General features: G+C 36.1%; 1 protein-coding gene across 1 annotated transcript in view; it reads right to left on the reverse strand.

The window, feature by feature from the left end:
- Positions 1 to 573: 573 nt before the first annotated feature.
- Lrriq1 (leucine rich repeats and IQ motif containing 1) overlaps positions 574 to 18,602 on the reverse strand; it is a 123,819-nt gene continuing 105,790 nt past the window's right edge. The window contains exons 26-29 of the mRNA XM_057757912.1: positions 12,150 to 12,179; positions 8,283 to 8,415; positions 6,453 to 6,513; positions 574 to 726 (exon numbers count right to left, since the gene is read on the reverse strand). Coding sequence (XP_057613895.1) covers positions 574 to 726; positions 6,453 to 6,513; positions 8,283 to 8,415; positions 12,150 to 12,179 — 377 coding nt within the window. The remainder of the gene's footprint in view (positions 727 to 6,452; positions 6,514 to 8,282; positions 8,416 to 12,149; positions 12,180 to 18,602) is intronic.

An 18,602-nucleotide genomic window follows, 5' to 3' on the forward strand; every position in this document is an offset into this window, starting at 1 on the left:
TATTTTTTCAGATATAATTTTATACCTATATATCAGGCTGTTTCACCTCTCAATTAAAAATGGCAGATAATAGACATATAAGATAGGCGTGACTATAAAGTCACCTGTCACAAACATAATCAGAATGATATCTTTCCAATTAGAATACGTTTTAAAAACATGTCCATTCATTACATTATCATGTAAAATTCTGTTACATTTAGAATTTTTCTTTAAAAGGTAAATTTCTTTAACATATTTATTAATGACAAAGATCTAAATGCTCTGGTTTAATACACAAATTCTACTTTTAAAAGTTATCCTAAAAATCTTTAGGAAAGAAAAAGATCAAAGAATTCAACATGATCAAGAGTGTGGATAAGGGAAGAGCCTGAACTGACATAATGTATTTAAAGAAATACTGATGCTGTTAATTTTAGAAATAATTTAATTTGGTCCATATCAAAGAAGCCATGTAATGGAAGAAAAGAGGCCAAAGGCATGTCTGTGAGGAACACTGATGGTTGGTACCCTAACCCCTATCTGTAAAAGAGCATGCACTGGCATTAGCTTCCGTCAATTCATCTGTGATTTTTAGATTAATTCTGAAGGAAACCATAGCTTACTTGAGGATCCCGATGAGTATCTGTGTGCCTGGCTTTTTTTGTCTCTGTTCGTAGACAAAGAACCCCCACTGGCCATGGAAAAAAGGTCTAAATCCGTGTCTTCTCTGCTTACAAGTCTTGCCTGGGAGCAACGAGAGAGAATGTATACAATCATGAAACAAAATATGGCATTTTCTGAATGCAGCTCACATTACCCCAAATAAACAAACAGGCTCTGTCAAACAACCTTCTTCAAAATGATACCACAATCCTTTATTGCTGCCCAGGCAGAACAAATGCACTATGTCAAAGGATGTTTTGCAAATAAGAGTCGATTTTAAAATTGAGGTTTGCTATTTGAGTCTGTACAACAAAAGAAAACATTTTAGTACAGTAATTTTGATGAAAATCAATCTTAAAGGCAATGGGTGAAACTATAAACAGCTTAACCTCACTTACTGACCAAGTATATTATTTAATAGTTAATTAAATGTTAAAGATGTCATATTATATTATTTTGTAGTATTTTTTATTAAACTGGCTATAGCATTATTTTCTATCAACAATTCTTGAAATGAATTTTGCATATTTGTGGACCACTGCATCACAGACTGTACATGCCCTTTCATTATAACCATTATCAGTGTGAAATATTACACATCAAATGATCTCATTTTGAGGTATTGTTAAATACATAGTAATTTCAAGGCATATTTATGCACCCAATGGATTATTCAGTCATCTGAAATTACTATTGTACTTTTATTACTATGGGATATTGATACTTAACATCAAAAGAATTGCTTGTCACCTACAGAATATTCTCTTACAGAATGTCTTTTATCATTAGGAATTTATCAAGACTGAGCTGTGAAGTGGAGAATATGCTGTTATAAAAACCAAAGCAGTCTCTAAGTGGATGGGATCTCCCCCAAACCACTCTATAATTGGATTCCCGTGAGAGAGTATTGCCCTAAATGTTTGATGGGAGGAAAACTTAAGCACAGGGAAATAAAGGGAAGAAACCCCCATTGTGGTTTAGAAAACTATCTCTGTGTAATGAGTTATATAGGCTCAAGGAATCAGAATCTAAATACACTCTTTCACATTTTGATATCACTGTCTTCTCTCTCCCCTCTTCCGTCTCCTCTACTTTCCTCCCCCTCCTCAACCTTCCTTGACAACACCATCTCTCTTCCCCTCCTCCTCTTCTATTCCTCTTTCTCCTCATCCCTCCTTATTCCTATCCTCTTTTCATTGGATCTCTGCTCTCTTCCTGGCTGCCCTGGAGCTCTCCAGTGATAAGAATAGAAACATACACCATTTCTGGTTTGTCATTTTTTCCTTTCTTTTCCTACCTTCCCATTCTCACTCACAAATGAATACAAACATTTGTTTTTCTGAAATATAATTTTTCATCTACAAAATTTGTGCACATTTATGTTGTATTACACATTTTAAATTTGTATACACAATGGAATAGCCTGCCCCCCAAAGCTATAGACATACGAATTAATGCGCAAACTTTTCTAGACTTCCATAAACAAACCTCTGGGCCATATCTCAAATTTAAACCATAAAACATAAGATAAAAATTTAAAGTGCAATTTACCAGGAACATTTGACTTCACAAAAGTGCCATCTAACAGTTTAAATTTAATTATTCAAAGATTGTTGCTTTACTTCACAGAAGACAAAGTAGTTGGACTCTGGCAGACTTCCTCAGAAACCTAGAATTCCATATATAGGCTCAATCCATGGCTTTCAGTGAATCTAGCACAGCTCATGGATTATTAATGTTTAAATTATATATCTAAAATATTGGCTTTAGCACTATTTTATCAGTTAACAGAAAAATTATAAAGGAAAAATATATCTTTTCTTCCACATGCTTGTTATCATTGGAATATGGTGCATTTCCACAAAGGGCTTATAATGGAAGGCTTTGTCTGAGCTAGTAGATCTGATCTGCAATGATCGGATCATGAGGTCTCACAGAGTCTGTGGACTACCCCACCGAGGAACTAAAAATCTCTTGGCATAAATGGGATATGAGGGAAAAAATGGAGGTAAGGCTAAGTAAAAAGCAATACGACACTAGAGTCTATGTCTTTTCTTTGGGCCTCTTCCTATTTCTCTCCAGCTCTTAGCTACTATCACCATTGTCCCAGAAACACAGATTCCAGTGACTATGGACTTATGCTTCTGTAACAGTGGATCAAAAGAAATCTTTCCTTCATGGAGTTTTTTTTTTTAATGTATTTGCCACAGTGACAAAAAATCAGACTGAATATGCAAATATACTTATTCAGTAATTCCTTTGAATCCCTTGATTCCAGGACCATGTTGGCTATGGAGATGACAAGTCATATATGTCAAAAGATGCAGTGTTTACATGAAACTTAGACAATCCATCCCTATAGTTTACAAATAACATCTATCCCTTACAAATAACAACTAATGCAATATAAATTCCATATGGGTAGATGTCCTAGTGCATTGCATAGAAGACAATAAGAAAGACATATTTACAAGTTCACTACACAGGGTATTTCCCCAAATACCTCATTCTTATATTAAGCCCATCAGTAGGGGTTCAATGAAGAAAAAAGAATAACTGTTCTTCAAATGATATAACTAAGCACAAATTTAATATTTACATTACAGAAATATATGTTAAGCACTACAGTGTTAAATAGTGGGATCAGTAGACTCAATTCAGATAAAAATATTATAAATGGAATGATTTCATTTTACATCTACTTTGCCTGTCTTCCACTGTTATATTTTCATGCACTGAGTGGACTTTGGTTGCATTAAGTTTTGCAGCTATTATGAACAAAACTATTCTAAAAATATTGTATAATATTTAAAATGAATGTGTGCTAAAATTCTTTGAGAATTTTAAATATTGAGAATCTATTTTAATTATATTCAACCTCCTTTGTACTATTTTCGCAATGAATGTTCATTACTTAGGAAAAATGTTTAGTAGCTCATCTGTTGCATATATGTTCTAAATTTTCTTCATTAAAGTTCTTTAATTAAAAAATAATCAAAATATAATTACATTTCCCCCGCTACACTTTTCTCTTTAGAACCACTCCATACCACCCCCACTAATCGCTCTTCAAATTGATGGCCTCTTTTTTGTTTTTATTGTTACATATATGACATTATTATATTGTTAGATACATTTGCATGTAAATACATAACTGCAGTTGAGTTGCTCAATCTTGTTTGTATGCATTTGATTTCAGGACTGACCAGTTGCTATTGGATAATCCATTAGGAGGATCATCCCTGGGAGAGACAGAACCTCCTTCTATCAGTGGCCATTAGTTGTCTGTATTTGCTTAGAGGTCCGTACTGTGAAATTACCCCCTCCTACATCAGCGTGAGCCACAGCATGAGCAGCAGGCCAAGATATCACTACAGGTTCAAGTGTGGCTTTCATAGCGTGGTGGTAAGCAAGAGCTGTCTAATTAGACTTAAGGTACATTCAGTAGGAAGGGAATCACGTCTGGAATTAGAAACCTAATGAACATCCTGGGACGCATGAGATCATAGAGTAGAAACTACTAACACTACATTACTAGATCAGCAGAATTCTAAACTGTATTGCAAAACTTATCCTTATACCCACAGATGAATGTAGTTCTCACCCTATTCAAGACAGACAAAACAAAACCTCACTTTGTAGCAAATGGTCCACTACAGAAAATCACAGCTGATCATAATTCAGTGGTTAAGTCGCCATGGTGAGCTCAGCAAGGATGGATACATCTACAATAAAACTCCTATACCTAAGCCTCTGTAAACATCATGGAAGAGGGTATAGAAGTATTACAACAGCAGAGGAACAGGATGTCTTCTGTACAATTATGTACCCTAGAAACAACAGAGGACTTACACATAATACCACAATAATATGGTTACCGAGCAATTCTTGAATTATTACAATGCCAACAAGTATGCTAACATGGGAGAGGTAATTTCACAGACAGCATATTCTCAAATTTTAAAATCTGAATAATTTATAACCTGAAACATGATTATTCTCTGGAAAACCCCAGAATTTGCTTCATTTATCAATTTAATCCAATTATCAACATACTTTTATATATTGTTAACATATTTTCTTATATATTTTACACTATAAATACTTTACAATATATTTTTTTTGATTTTTCGAGACAGGGTTTCTCTGTAGCTTTTTGGCTCCTGTCCTGGAACTACCTCTTGTAGACCAGGCTGGCCTCGAACTCACAGAGATCCGCCTGCCTCTGCCTCCCGAGTGCTGGGATTAAAGGCGTGCGCCACCACCGCCCGGCAATATTTTACAGTATTATAAAATGATATTTTCTATTTTTCTCAGTTTCTTTGCCCTTGCTCATTTAAATGCGGAAATTAAATTTGATTATAGCCTTGTGATATAATACTGAAGTTTAATAAGAGGTATAAAAATAGTTTTATCTCCATTATTAATAATTTGTTGCCTTTTAATATTTTTTTCCTTCCTTCCTATTGGCCACATGTGGCCATTGCCAGGCAGTGATAGCACAAGCCTTTAATCCCAGCACTCAGGAGGCAGAGGCAGGTGGATCTCAGTGAGTTTGAGGCCAGCCTTGTCTACAAAGCAAGTTTCAAGGCAGCCAGGAATGTTACACAGAGAATCTCTGCACGCCCCCTCCCCAAAACAAAGAAGGAAAGGAAAAAAGGAAGGAAAAAGAATGACCATTAATAAACCTGTGCAAAAATATAGTCAAATATATATTATCTAACAGATTGACGTTCTAAAATTCCTAGGATAATATGCATGACACCCTCACAGAAGAATTTTATTAGAATATAGGAAAATATTTATGAGTAATAATTTTGAATGGGACATAAAATTATCTTGTCTTTTATTCTCTGTCTAAATGCACATATTTATGTGTACAAATATATACTACACACCACACACACACATAAATTATTGCTCAAATTCAGAAAAGTCTTTGGAAAAAATGTTCAAGAAAATGGCATGGAAGTGCTCTTACAACCATAATATTATTTTTATCATAAAGAAAAGTAACTTTGGCTGTTAAATTCTCACTGGAAAACAAAATAATAATTCATTTTCTTGGTCAATGTAGAATCCGAGCTACGGAGATTTGTTAGTCTTTTATAAAGGGAGGTGTTCTCCACTGTAATCAGTCATGATTCCCTCCTCCAAACTTCTGAGACAACGCTGAAAAGTTTCCTTTTTATGAGATCTAAATTTCTAGATCACAATGTTGGCCATAGTCCTCTATTTACAAAGTCTTTCTTCAAGTAGCTTACAGCAAAGTGAATTTAACAAGCATATGCCTTCCATTTTCTAGACGACACTCTTATTGAGATGATTAGAATGTGGTCTTAAAGCTCAAAAAATACTTACCAGAGTACCACTGCACTCCATAAAACTTGGAGGGGTTAAGCTGCTAATCACTTGTTACTTTTAATACAGTTTGATTTTCCAAGCTGGAAACTCTTATTGCTGTTTCTTTCTATTGTAATCTTTATATTGGGCTCTTAAAATTTTCAAGAAAATAATCTCATTAAGCAATTTCCCATCCAGAGTAAATTTGTTTTAAAATGGTAACAGGTTAATATTTTTACATCTGTCAAATAAAATTATTATTTTAAACAATGTCATATTGTAACATTATATTTTAAGTCAAGAAAATATGTTATTATTTTAGCACACGGCATTTGAGGTTTCCCCAAAATAGATACAGTTGTGATATTCCATAGCTTAAACATATTATGAGTATATTTTAAAGTGTTATTTATTGAGTATGTGTGTCTATAACATTTTTCTCTAACTTTAAACATATTTCTTACCACAAGTTGAACTCTTCCACCATTGAGTACATCTGGATCTAACTCAGGCAAGAAGTGATTGCTTCATGGTGGCAAGAAAGGAAAAAAAGTTACAGTATACATATAGAGAAAGAGTATTGAAAAATTCCAAAATATCTTTATTCATAGAGACAACAGCTTTAATTTATGTTGCATATAATAAATGCACATATCATATATATATAATTTCACTATTATATATAAATTAAGTTTCACAAAAATTAATATCTAAATAATACTTCAATAGTACATCTCTTTTTAAAATATAAATGTTAATGAGCAAACATCTGAAAGAGCTAACAGTGATATTTAATAAATTATAGAAAATCTAAGTATATTTTAATGACATTTACTTATTTTGTCCCCATTTTTCTTTGGCTTTTTGAGACAGTGTCTCATGCAGTCCAGGCTTGCCTCGAACTCACCATGTAGTCAAAGGCAAGCCAAAACTTGCTGCTTTATCTCCACCTCCAAGGACTGGGCTTACAAGCCTGAATCATCACTTATAGTTTTTACAGTCTTAAATTTTCATTTGAAGCAAGCGAAGTTTTCTACTTCAGTGTTCTACTATGTTTGATGCGCCCTACAAATATTCACAGTGCAGTTTAATTTTACTCTGGTAAAATATTCTGATATCGACGTTTTTCTTTAAATTTTTGTCTTTGGGAGCTATAGAGGTGGTTCAATAATGAGAATTTAAGGCATGGTACTCTGTGCTTAGAATCAAAGAACTGTGCGTTGGGTGAGGGGGAAGAAAAACAGATCCATAGAGTTTGCTGGGGAGCCAATCGAGCCTAAATCAGTGATTCCCAGATATGGCTTCTGACTTCAAAATAACATACACACGTGCATTTGCACACATATACATGCACTTCTCCCAAAATCTAGGCATGTGTGTGTGTCACACACACACACAGGTTTTCTATATATAAAGTGATTTTTTTGAATATATTTCAAAATAATATTTTATATATAGTTAATAAAAAATCCGAGGAATTAATTGATTGTTTCATCTACTAGATACAGATTTTATTACCAGTAAGTGATAATATTAAAAGTTTAGGCATTTAAAATTTACCTTAAAATATTGTTTATATTTTCTGCTGAATCACATCTATATTAACACTAACTTTGGAACAAAATCTCTCATATCTAGTTAACAGAGATAACTAATAGATTTTGTTGCATTTGTTATAATTATAAAGATGATATTTCTATGAATTCTGTTAAGCTGATTAATGTGAACGTGAAATAAATTTATGTTTTCATTAGTTATAATACTTCATATTAAAACACGAGAATTATCGATGTCTTTATTTCATTCTTTGATCACAGTAAATATGTCAAATAGCAAAATACTTCTATTTTAAGTTTGTTTTCATATGATGTCCACGTTTTTGTAAGAAGTTAAATGGGCTGAAGTCCTTCAATATGAAACTTCATGTCACATATATCATCATAAAACTTTTATCCACAAATGTAGCTGTCAATTTCACAAGTGACTAATTTTTAAAACAAATCTATATATTGACATGACGACAGTTACAAGATACCACACGTTTTCTTGATGAAGTAGAGGAGACTGCATGATTCGTGTGTTGGTTTTAAGCATAACAGAGTAGAGCTCTTCCTAAACACTTTTGGTGAGAACCGTAAAGAACAATTAAATCCACGCTGTATGAAAGCCTCTGGCGATGTGATGTATTGGCTTTTGGCTAAGAAGTTGTATTTGTTTTAGCACAATTAACCCAGGTTTCACTTTTCAAGATCTGTTTACGATACAAAAATCTAATTTGAAGGAAATGACCTCACCATTTCAGGGTTCTGGAACTAGTTGTTTCTGGAAAGTCCACCTGTGTATGAAGCCACTGGTAGGTGTACTCCTTACTCTTTTCTAACTTTTCATCCACAGTGGTCGGCTTGGAGAGGGCGTCTTCCTCTTCGCCTTGGGAAGAAATGTGTAACATTCAAAGAATTAAAAGTAGGGCAGGTAGCTGAGATGATGCTAGGAATTTCACTATAATGAAAGAGTATTGACAAAGCGTGGTGACTAATGAACGTCAGTTATTAGGAGTTAAGCATCTCCCATTTCAGTCTCAATTCAATACTTTGAAGAATAAAAGAAAAAAAAAATTAATGCAGTTACCATTGTTTAAAAATAGCATCCATTAGAAAACTCGATTGTTTCGGAGAGACAATAGACCTTTCTTATATGAACAGCCTTGTTTTATATGAACAGACTTATTTTAAGATCCAAATGTCCTTATACCATCCTCATATACAATAGAATTTATAGATTATAGCAAAGGTATTTAAAACAGACTTTTGATTTTCCAGAATTGAGCTTTATGTAAGCTATTATTTTCAATTATCAATAGTTTATACTAACTATTCAAAACAATGAATTTCATTGTGGTACTTGCTTACATGGTAGAGGAGGGAGCTGATTCTCAAAAGTTATTCGCTGACCTTCAAAGACCATATGCTGTGGCATAGGTGAGCTCACATTCAACACACACCCCAAGGAAAGTGGAAAAGTATACAACATGCTGAAAGCAATATTGATGTTAAATTACACAAATCTCTGTCTCTGTTTCTCTCTCTTGGTGTGTCTCTGTGTGTGTGTGGTGTGTTTAGAAAACCGTGCAAACATTGCTGCCGTGTGAGTGTCACACATTTGTATGACACCATTGCTTTGCACCATTGTTTAGCATCGTGGGCTTGCTCCTTCACACTGCTTCTTTTGTGGAACCCTCTCATAAATGTTAAGGGCTTACTGGCTTTGTAAGTTTGTGGACTGCATGTTTCTAAAGTTAGTTCATGGCAACTAAACACACCAGTACATAAAACTATAAAATCTGATGGTTAAAAACGCCAACTTTTCCAGGTGCAGCAGTGAACACAGCCTTTGAAAGTGCTGACTCAAGTTTGCAAGTTCAAGGTTCATCTGGGCTACGTGAAAACTGCCAGGCAAGCCAGGGAAAGATATTGAGACCATTCATTTAAATATTAAAGAATAAGTAAATAAAAGAAAACTGAATGCCAACTTATTAAATTGAGGCGTTCTCTTACTTATTGCCTGTAATCAGTAAGTAATCAGAATGTGTGTACGCTCTTTGGAAAATGAAGCAGGTCTTCAAACTCATAGTAAATACAGTTCTGTGTACACACAAACTATAGCATGCATAATGCTGAATGTGATGAGAACGAGCATCTTACATCTCTTTTTCCTGTAAAGGTCAGTGAAATGACTCTGGTTTTCAAATCAAGAAGATGCTAGAGCCAACATTTAGGAAAGTCTAAAAGAAGGTGCTCATTTCTCTAATGTCTAAGTTATTGTCACTTCTGATGCTATCACATGGTTCTAAACTGTCCATAGCTCCTGTCAAACAATTTCAAGTCAAGCCTTCATTGGTTACAAATGGAGAAAGGATTCCTTCACATTCCAGGGCTGGCTGATGAATTCATATGCAGAAGCATTTGATACATAGAGAAAGTATAAAGCAGACGTCCCCAAAAGGAACATGTGTTGTCACAGTTACTCCACAAAGTAAAGTGACTTTTCAGTAGATCCTGGGTTCTGATCTACCAGTGTTGGTTGGCCACAACAGGTACAATTCAGTACCATTAACTAGTAAGACTTCAGTGAGTCTGATGATCAGCTGAGCTAAGGCTCAAGCCTTACCTGTTTTTAATATGTAGAAAGCATGGTATAATAAGCAGGTCTAGCTTAGAATTATCTGTGGCCTTCTGTTTCTTTAATACTGACATTTACTGCCATAGTCACTTATTAACATACTCTTGGAAAATTTCCCCAGTTCTTCATAAGGCTAACTGATTTCACAGGAGAACTCAGATAAAGTTTTAAACAATTCCTGTGTAAAGATCAGATCTTTCATTGTAAGGGACCAACTTATTGAGACCATCATGAAAACCCAGACTGATATATTGCCTGAAGCTCAATTAAGAAACAGAACAAGCAAAAACGTGAACTTGGCTGACTGTAAACCAAAAGTAGTTGAGAGCCGAGGGATGGGATTCCATCCCAGCTAAACCACCACAAGATTATCCTGTCACTGAGCAGAACACCTCAAATAAAATTCACTCTGAGTCATACAGAAGGCCCGCTTCAGCATCTTTGTTTGGAAAAGTAACAGAGGCTTCTATTACTTTACAGCACTCTGGTCATGCTATTTCATGAGCCTCTCCATTCAGCGTCGAAGAAAGCAGCATTTTTGCCTGTGGAAGGCGAAATCCATGGCCCACCGTCTGTTACTTAGCATCCTGCTTCGCCTATTCTCTGTGCTTTGAACCTCAGAAAGGCGACTTCCTTTGATTCTTGCTAATCTCTGGTTACTTTAAAGCATGGCTTGAAGCAATTTTAATTAAAGCAATTGTTAGACTCAATAACAAAATGCTATGCCATTTATAAAGACAATTTACGAAGAAAAGTATTAATGAAGAGAAAACCTGAAAAATAAATGCCACGTTCTAAAGCCAGCTACTTTGTAACATTTTAAGATAAGTTTCTTTAACCCACAAAATAATTTGCTTTGACTTCAGTTTTTGTTAGAATGATATGAGTTCTTTATGGTCTGATTCCAGTTGGTTGCAACAAAAATATATGCAATAGAAATCTCATGATAAATATGGTTTTTATTGATTTATATTATAAAATATCAAGTTGTCTGGTGATTAGATTTTTATTCTTTGAAGATTTTAAAATTTATTTTTATCATATGTGTTTTGTTTGCATGTAAAAGTATGCATTATATGCATGCAAAGCCCTTGGAAACCATTACAGAGCAACAGCAACCATGGAAACGGAGTTTCAAGCGGTTGGAGCTGTCATAGGAAAGTTGGGTATGAAATTTTGGTCCTCTCCAAAAGAAACAAATGTCCTTAACTTCAGAGATATATCTCTAGTCCCTTGATGATTATGTCTTTATTATCACATTTAATTCATTTTCAAGTGAATTTAGAGATAATATGTCTAAAATTTTATATAAAATTTTATTTTATAAAACTTGGTATATATTTGTATATAGTGTTTAGTGTCCCACCCATATTTACTTCATATTGGCACATTAAATACCTGAAAAGCTATTGATAATTGGATAATATTGTCTAATTATGGTTGTTATTTACTTCTTTAATTCTAGGTAAACAACATTAGCCTGTATAGTTATTTACTAATTTTATATTATATATTGTGAAAAATGTTTTTGATACTTTTAAATTGGAAACCACCTAAATCCTGTAGCATCTTCCTTTATGATTTTAACAAAGTATAAATCTTTTCTCTGTTATTAATGGTACAAATATTTTTCCTGTTCATTGATGTTTTCGATTTCTGTTCTCTTTTCAAAAAGGTCAGCTTTCCAGGCTGCATATTTGTGTACATCTTAAATATCATCTAAACTACATTCAGTTTTCCACTGCGACTTACTGGCTTGCATCTCTGAACTCAATAAACTGTTGTATAAAGTGTAGGACTCCAGAAAGAAATTCTATAAATTTTCAGTGATTTTTCTTCACTGACAAAAGTCTTTTATTTATTCTTTATCATTGTTTTGTCAATTTCTATTTTGTAATTTATGCAATCTTGCTTTGGTAAATTGAAATTGTAGCTCCTAAGGTTTCAGGACTGGGTATTTAGTTCAGTAATAGAAAGCTTACCTAGCATGCACACGGCCCGAGCTTCAGTTCCTAGTATAGAAAAGGAAAGACATAATTTGTAAATGTTATATACTGAATGTAAGATGGGTATGGTGGCTTACACATATATTCCTATCATTTTAGAGATTACAGTAAAAGGATTGGTGTAAATTTAAAGATAGTCTGGGCTAAATAGAGTTAGACATAATTAAACCGGTTCCCAAGCAAGACTTTAAAAATTTCTTATCTTATATTCATTTTTTTATTGTTAACCACTTCTCCACTAAATCAAATTACTCAGTCCAGTTCGCTTTTCTTAGAAACTATAGAAAACACATTTTTATTGCTTCCCTTTAGGATATTTCACATATGATTTAGGTGTTGATTTGCTGGGTTCAACATAAATAGATGAGCCCTTATTTACGTGCTGGCATCTAATAATGATTGAATATACAGAGAGAGTTTGCTACCTCATAGGGCTATCAAATTGGATGTCTAGGGATAAATAACTTGCATCTTACTCATGAAAATATCTCAGCTACTGTTCAAACGCCATGATTGTCGGGACCATGTTCCTCGCCATGATGACCACGGACTCTATACAGGCCTGCATGTAAGCCATATAACACAAGAGGACACAAGATCTCATTAGAGATGGCTGTGAATCATCATGTGATTGCTGGGAATTGAACTCAGGACCTCTCAAAGAGCAACCAGTACTCTTAACCTCTGAGCCCCTTCTCCAGGGCCCAAAATGTTTCTTTTTTAGATAGTAGACCAGTCTTGCTTTAGATATTGAGAGACATATTTTAAATTCCCACCTTAATCCACCAGACACTGTAGTTAACCAGCTTCTGTGACTGTAAGCCTTTTCTTCAGTAATGGTATTTCTGCTTCAAATCTTCAAGTATTAGCTTATAAAAACCATTCTTCAGAATAAACTACCTAACTTTCAACAATGTATTTTATACTTAAGCTTGAATAAGTATTGGTATTTTTAAAGGTTTGTTGCATTTGAATATGGTCTGAATATTTGATTCCCAGCTGGCAGTGCTGTTTTTGGAGTCTCTGAAGGCATTAAGATATAATCAGGTGGATTTAGGCCATGAGAGATGGGCCTCTTAAAGTTTGCCCAGACTGGTTCAGGTTTAACTTTCTGCTCATTGATTCACTGAGACAAAAGGAGACCCATCCTTGTTATATCGCCACTGTGATTATAACATGAATCAAGACAACTTGGGTAGGAAAGTATTTATTTGGCTGAAATATCATTGTCCATTATTGAGGGAAGCCAAGACAAGCACTCAACCAAAACAGAGCTCTGGAGGCAGAAACTAAATCTGAGACCACGGAGGCTGGACCATCTGTGTGTGTGTGTGTGAGTGTGTGTGTGTGTGTGTGTGTGTGTGATGGTCTACAGTGGCCAGGGCCTTCACTCATCAATCACTCATATGAAAATGTCCTAGGGTTTGCCTTCAGTCAACTTGATTGAGGTATTAGCACAATTTACATCTTGTCAGTTTTACACATGAAATTGTCACTATTAATATTATTTTAATGTTATAAGATAAAACATAATATAACATTAAAAGTCTCATAGCCTCTAAAATTTTTCAACATGTTAAAGTACTTAAAAAATAGCCAGCATCTCCTTTAAAAATCCAATATCTAGCTAGATGTGATGATACATACTTTTGATCACAGCACTCAGGGGACAGAGGCAGGAGGATCTCTGTGGGTTTGAAACCAGCCTAGTCTACAAAGTGAGTTCCAGGTCAACCAAGCCTATAACACAGAGAAGCCCTGTCTAGAAAAATAAAAGTCCCAATATCTCTCAACTGTGGCTCCTGTGAAATCATAAAAAAATTAAAACGTAAGTTACATATTTTTTTTCCAAGAGGACACAGCCAGGGCACACTTGCAATTATATCAAAGGCAAACAAAATTCAAACAGTGCTCATTGCTCAATGTCAATGTCCAATATCTGGAACTCACACGTGACCTTCTGGGTTCTAAATGCCTGGGGCATCTCATCCTCTGTTCTACTATCATTACATGCAACTTGTTTCTTAGGCTCATGCTGGCTCTGCAGCTGCTGCATTCACAAGTGATCATCCTCCTGTCCTGGCATCACCAACATTCTGCAGCTGTCAACTGCAGCTAAGGTTCCACCTTAGCTAAGGTCACCTCTTCAGGGACTCCAACCCAGACACACAGTGCCAGACTGTAGCTGTCTCTCTACGGTTCCTCCATGCTGCCCAAATCAGTAACATGTGGGAGGCTCTCACGGATTACCAAGCTTGGCTGCCGGCATGTGATGCAACCTCCCTACTTCCCGGTTTCTGGACCACAGCTTTTGTTGTGGTAACCCCAAGAAAAATTTCCCCCAAAGGGTTCATATCAATCATGCTATTCTTTCTTAATCAAGGCTAATAGCTCAGCCCTATCTAACCAGCATCAATTGTCCCAGTAAATCCAAGATACACTTCACTGGTTCTTGTCTCTTAATCACAACTGATTCTTCAGCCCCAACTGACCAGAAACCACAGGCTGTTAATTCCAATATATCACATGAACAGCCCTGATAGTCTTTGCTTCCCTCTGGGAATTCATAAGCCAAACCTCCATCATCTGGATCTCTGTTGTCATTATCTTCCAAATTCCTTTAACAGTTTATTAAACTCTGAGAACTCAATGGCCTTTCCGGTTGTAAACTTCAAAATCCTTCTATAATCCACCTTTGAAATCAGTCCAATCTCAGTAATATCTCATTATGTGGTACCAATTTGTTCTAGTTTGGCTTCTGTTGCTGTGCTGAAACACTGACCAAAACCAATCTGGGGAGGAAAGTATCTCTTTGGTTTACACATCCTAATCACTGTCTATCATAATGGGAAGTCAAGGCAGGAAGTCAAGCTGCGCAGGGACCTGGAGATAGAAACTGAATCAGACAGAGACCATAGATGACTGATGCTTACTGGCTTGCTTCACATGACTTGTTCTGACGACTTCATTATAGAACATAGGGCCACCAGCTCAGGAGCGGTACCACTCAGAGTGCGCAGTCTTCCTACATTAACCATTTTTTAAGAGAAAGTACAGCGGCCCATAAGATGGCAGCTTTTTTTCAGTTGAGGTTTCCTCTTCCCAGATGATTGTAGCTTGGGTCAAGTTGACAGAAATCTGACAACCACACCCCTGACATGTTGCTACATTTTCCATGCCGTGAGAAACTGAAGCCATGGACCAAAACTAATCCTTCCACCTTGCGTTGCTCCGTCAGGTGTAACAATACAATAACTAGAAAAGGAGCTAGTGTGAGGGCGTTCATGTCACATGACCCTATAAGAACTTCAGGACACTTTTCCTTATGCCGTATTTTAATTTGCCATTTTTGTCTGTTTTGCCTCTTATAACAAGCTCTTGATAATACTAATGCATAATATGCCGACACTCAGTTTGTATCAGAGAAAAAGGAACAGTTGCCACCCTTGTACTTTCTGTACTGTATAAAAATTGCGGGGCTCTCCTGCTCTCAGGTCCACAGGACCAGCTCACCTGTGTCCCTGCCAACATTGTCAGCTCTAGAATGCGACCCAGTCGAGTTGCAGGGCCTGCTCTCCCAAGTGCTGCTGCTGCTGAGGGGCAGTGACAATTCTCTCATCCTCATGACCTTGGGACCAGCTCTCCTACCCACCACAGGCAGCGAGGGGCAGGGGAAGGGGTAAGGTCTTCTCTCCCTAGTCCACTCTACCAATGGCAGTTAAGAGGTGGGGCCGGATCTCCCAGGCATGCTCACCTGGTTGGGGGTGGATAGGTGAGGGGGCTCATCTACACAGCCTCAGCTCATATGCCAAGTGATGGCATGGGTGAGGGAAAGATTCCCTCCTACCCCACCTCTAGCTTCAGAGATGTGAGAATGGAAGGGGGGCTGCTGCCCCTCATTGACTGAGGGAATCTGGATAACGGGCCTTGCATCTAGCAGGGCAAAACAGCAGAGCTGGCCCTGGGGGTATGAGTGTGAGTGTGGGTGAGCTGGACCCAAGGACATGAGAGCAGAAGAACTGAGCCAGCTCCTTACTGCCTGCTTACGTTGGGTGAGTTAGCTGGGGCAGTGTTAAGGAGCTTGCCCCTGTGGCGGTGATGAACCCAGCTGCTACCCAGGCCCAGAACTAGGGCTATGAGTTAGCCCATGCCAGCATCCACCGAATCTTGATCTACTGGAGTATGTGAAGGAACTGGACCTGCAGATACAAAGCTACAGAATCTCAATGACACAAGGCAACAACAAGATATCAAAGAGGAGTCCCAGTGAGAGCCCGTTATCAATAGTGTAGCACAAGCTAGAGCCCTCCAACCAGACCAATGCCTCATAGCATAGAACACTAACAAGATAAGATATATGTACTAAAGGCTACGTTGTGTGAGTCACTGACCCACACTACACCTTCCACAACCAATTTTTTTGTTGTTGTTGTTTATTTGACTGACTGATTTTACTTTTAAACTTCATTTTGTTTTGCAGGGGAGTTTGCAAGGGCAGAGGGAGAAAGCAAGAGGACACGGAGATGAGTGGAACTGGGATGCATGATGTGAAATCCACACATAATCAATAAACAGTTTTAAAAAGCGCAGAGCTATACTGCAAAGGCTTTTAACGAGTAGACAAGACTGTTATTGACGATAGCATATGCCTAAACACTATTGATTTAATTACTAGAATAGGGAGGTACATTAACTCTGAAAATCAGAATTATATCCAACTAAAATTAGCAAATCAAAACACAGAACAAAAATGATAACCTCTTCATAGGTCCACAGCATACATAATCCAAGGGGAGAGCAGTTTTATTTCTAAGGTTCACCGAAAGAAATGAAGCAATTTAAAAATTCATGGAAATATTGTTCTTTTCTTTATAAAAGGCAATAAAAGGTGCTCATTAAAGCCATATGCTTCAAATAAATCAAATTTCTAAATTTTCTGCATAATATCCAATATGGAGGGAAATTAAGATTCAATTATCATTTAAGGCACAGAGAAATAAACTAAGTAGTTATATTTTTAATTCACATGGTAACTTTCCCATGACTGTTTCCTTTTTCGCTAATGGCTTTTCTCCGTAATATAATTTTGAAATAGTCTTGGTTTCATGAGCAGAGATGAGTTCATTTGTTTACCGGACGCTTTGGGGGGACATTGTTGTGGCTACACAAAATGCTTCTCCTTGTGCTGTGAAATATTTTAAGTCATTTTGATAAATGGTTGACTCTATGTAGCTCAGGCTGGAAATACTAAAAATTGCTTTATAAAGTATAAGTGGTTTGGCTGTGTTTAGTAAAGAGATTATTACCTCATACCTCACAAATAAAAGATACCCCAAAAGGGGAATTTGGCATAAATACGCCAAGAGAATTTGAGTTTCATTAACATCTGTATAAATACTTGTTGATAGGCTGTTTATGGCTTCTTCCTTAACCAGGCCAATCTGCGGCTGGAAAGCAGAGGGCACTGGCAGGAAACCAGTAACTCTCCCAGAGCCATTTGAATGTGACAGCGACATCACTGTTCTTTAAAGACATACAGACATATACACGCGCTGGATCACTGAGGGAAAAAATGACTTCATGAATAAAGACCAGGATTGTTGGTAAAAAGATTAAAAACAGAAACTTTGGGAGGGCAGCCAAAACTGTATATGTAAGGTCAAAGGCTAAGTACAGCATTAATCATTCCTTTACTCAATTCATTCAATTTTTATGGCTCAACAGATTTTGTTTTTTTTTTTTAAAAAAATAGAATGAAAGATACTTGTGAGCTTCTGACATTTGAATTAACCCTCAAAACTGGGCTGTTTGGAGGCACACAAGGAGTATAAAAGACTTTTATGAAAGCAAAAATAAATAAATAATAAGTAAACAGATAGAGATAATTATGAAGTTATGTATCTAAAGTATTTGATATTTTAAAGATTTTTTTAAAAAAACAGAATTGCTTGAGGTGTTGAAACTACAAATCCTTCAACAAAGTGTTTTTTATCCAATTATTAAAAAAAAACCCAGACTATCTAGTTCTTCCAAAACATAGCATATTGTTTACATTGTGTTCTTTTGACCTGTGCCTTTTTGCTCATATGTGTATAGTGAATTTTTGATGATACTTCAATATTTTCTTCTCTGACAGTCACAAAAATTGAGAAAAAAAAATCTTAGATGGTTTAGATCATGTATACTTGAACATCTAAAATTCTGCCTGGGAACAGGTTAAAGTGAGGAAGACAAACAAAAAGAAATTTTCCTAACATGAAAATTTAAAAGGTGCACCAAGATCTTCAGTTATTAAAATAAATATTTTACTGTTGTATTTCTTAATAAAAATAATAACAAAAATTTAGGACCAACTGTTCAGATTCAGATGCAGTGGTCTGCTGAGGCATCGGAAGCCTGAAGGCAAAAGTCACACTGGCCCTGCCTCCT

This window comes from Chionomys nivalis, chromosome 25, assembly GCF_950005125.1.
Source record: "Chionomys nivalis chromosome 25, mChiNiv1.1, whole genome shotgun sequence".
NCBI classification, from domain to species: Eukaryota; Metazoa; Chordata; class Mammalia; order Rodentia; family Cricetidae; genus Chionomys; species Chionomys nivalis.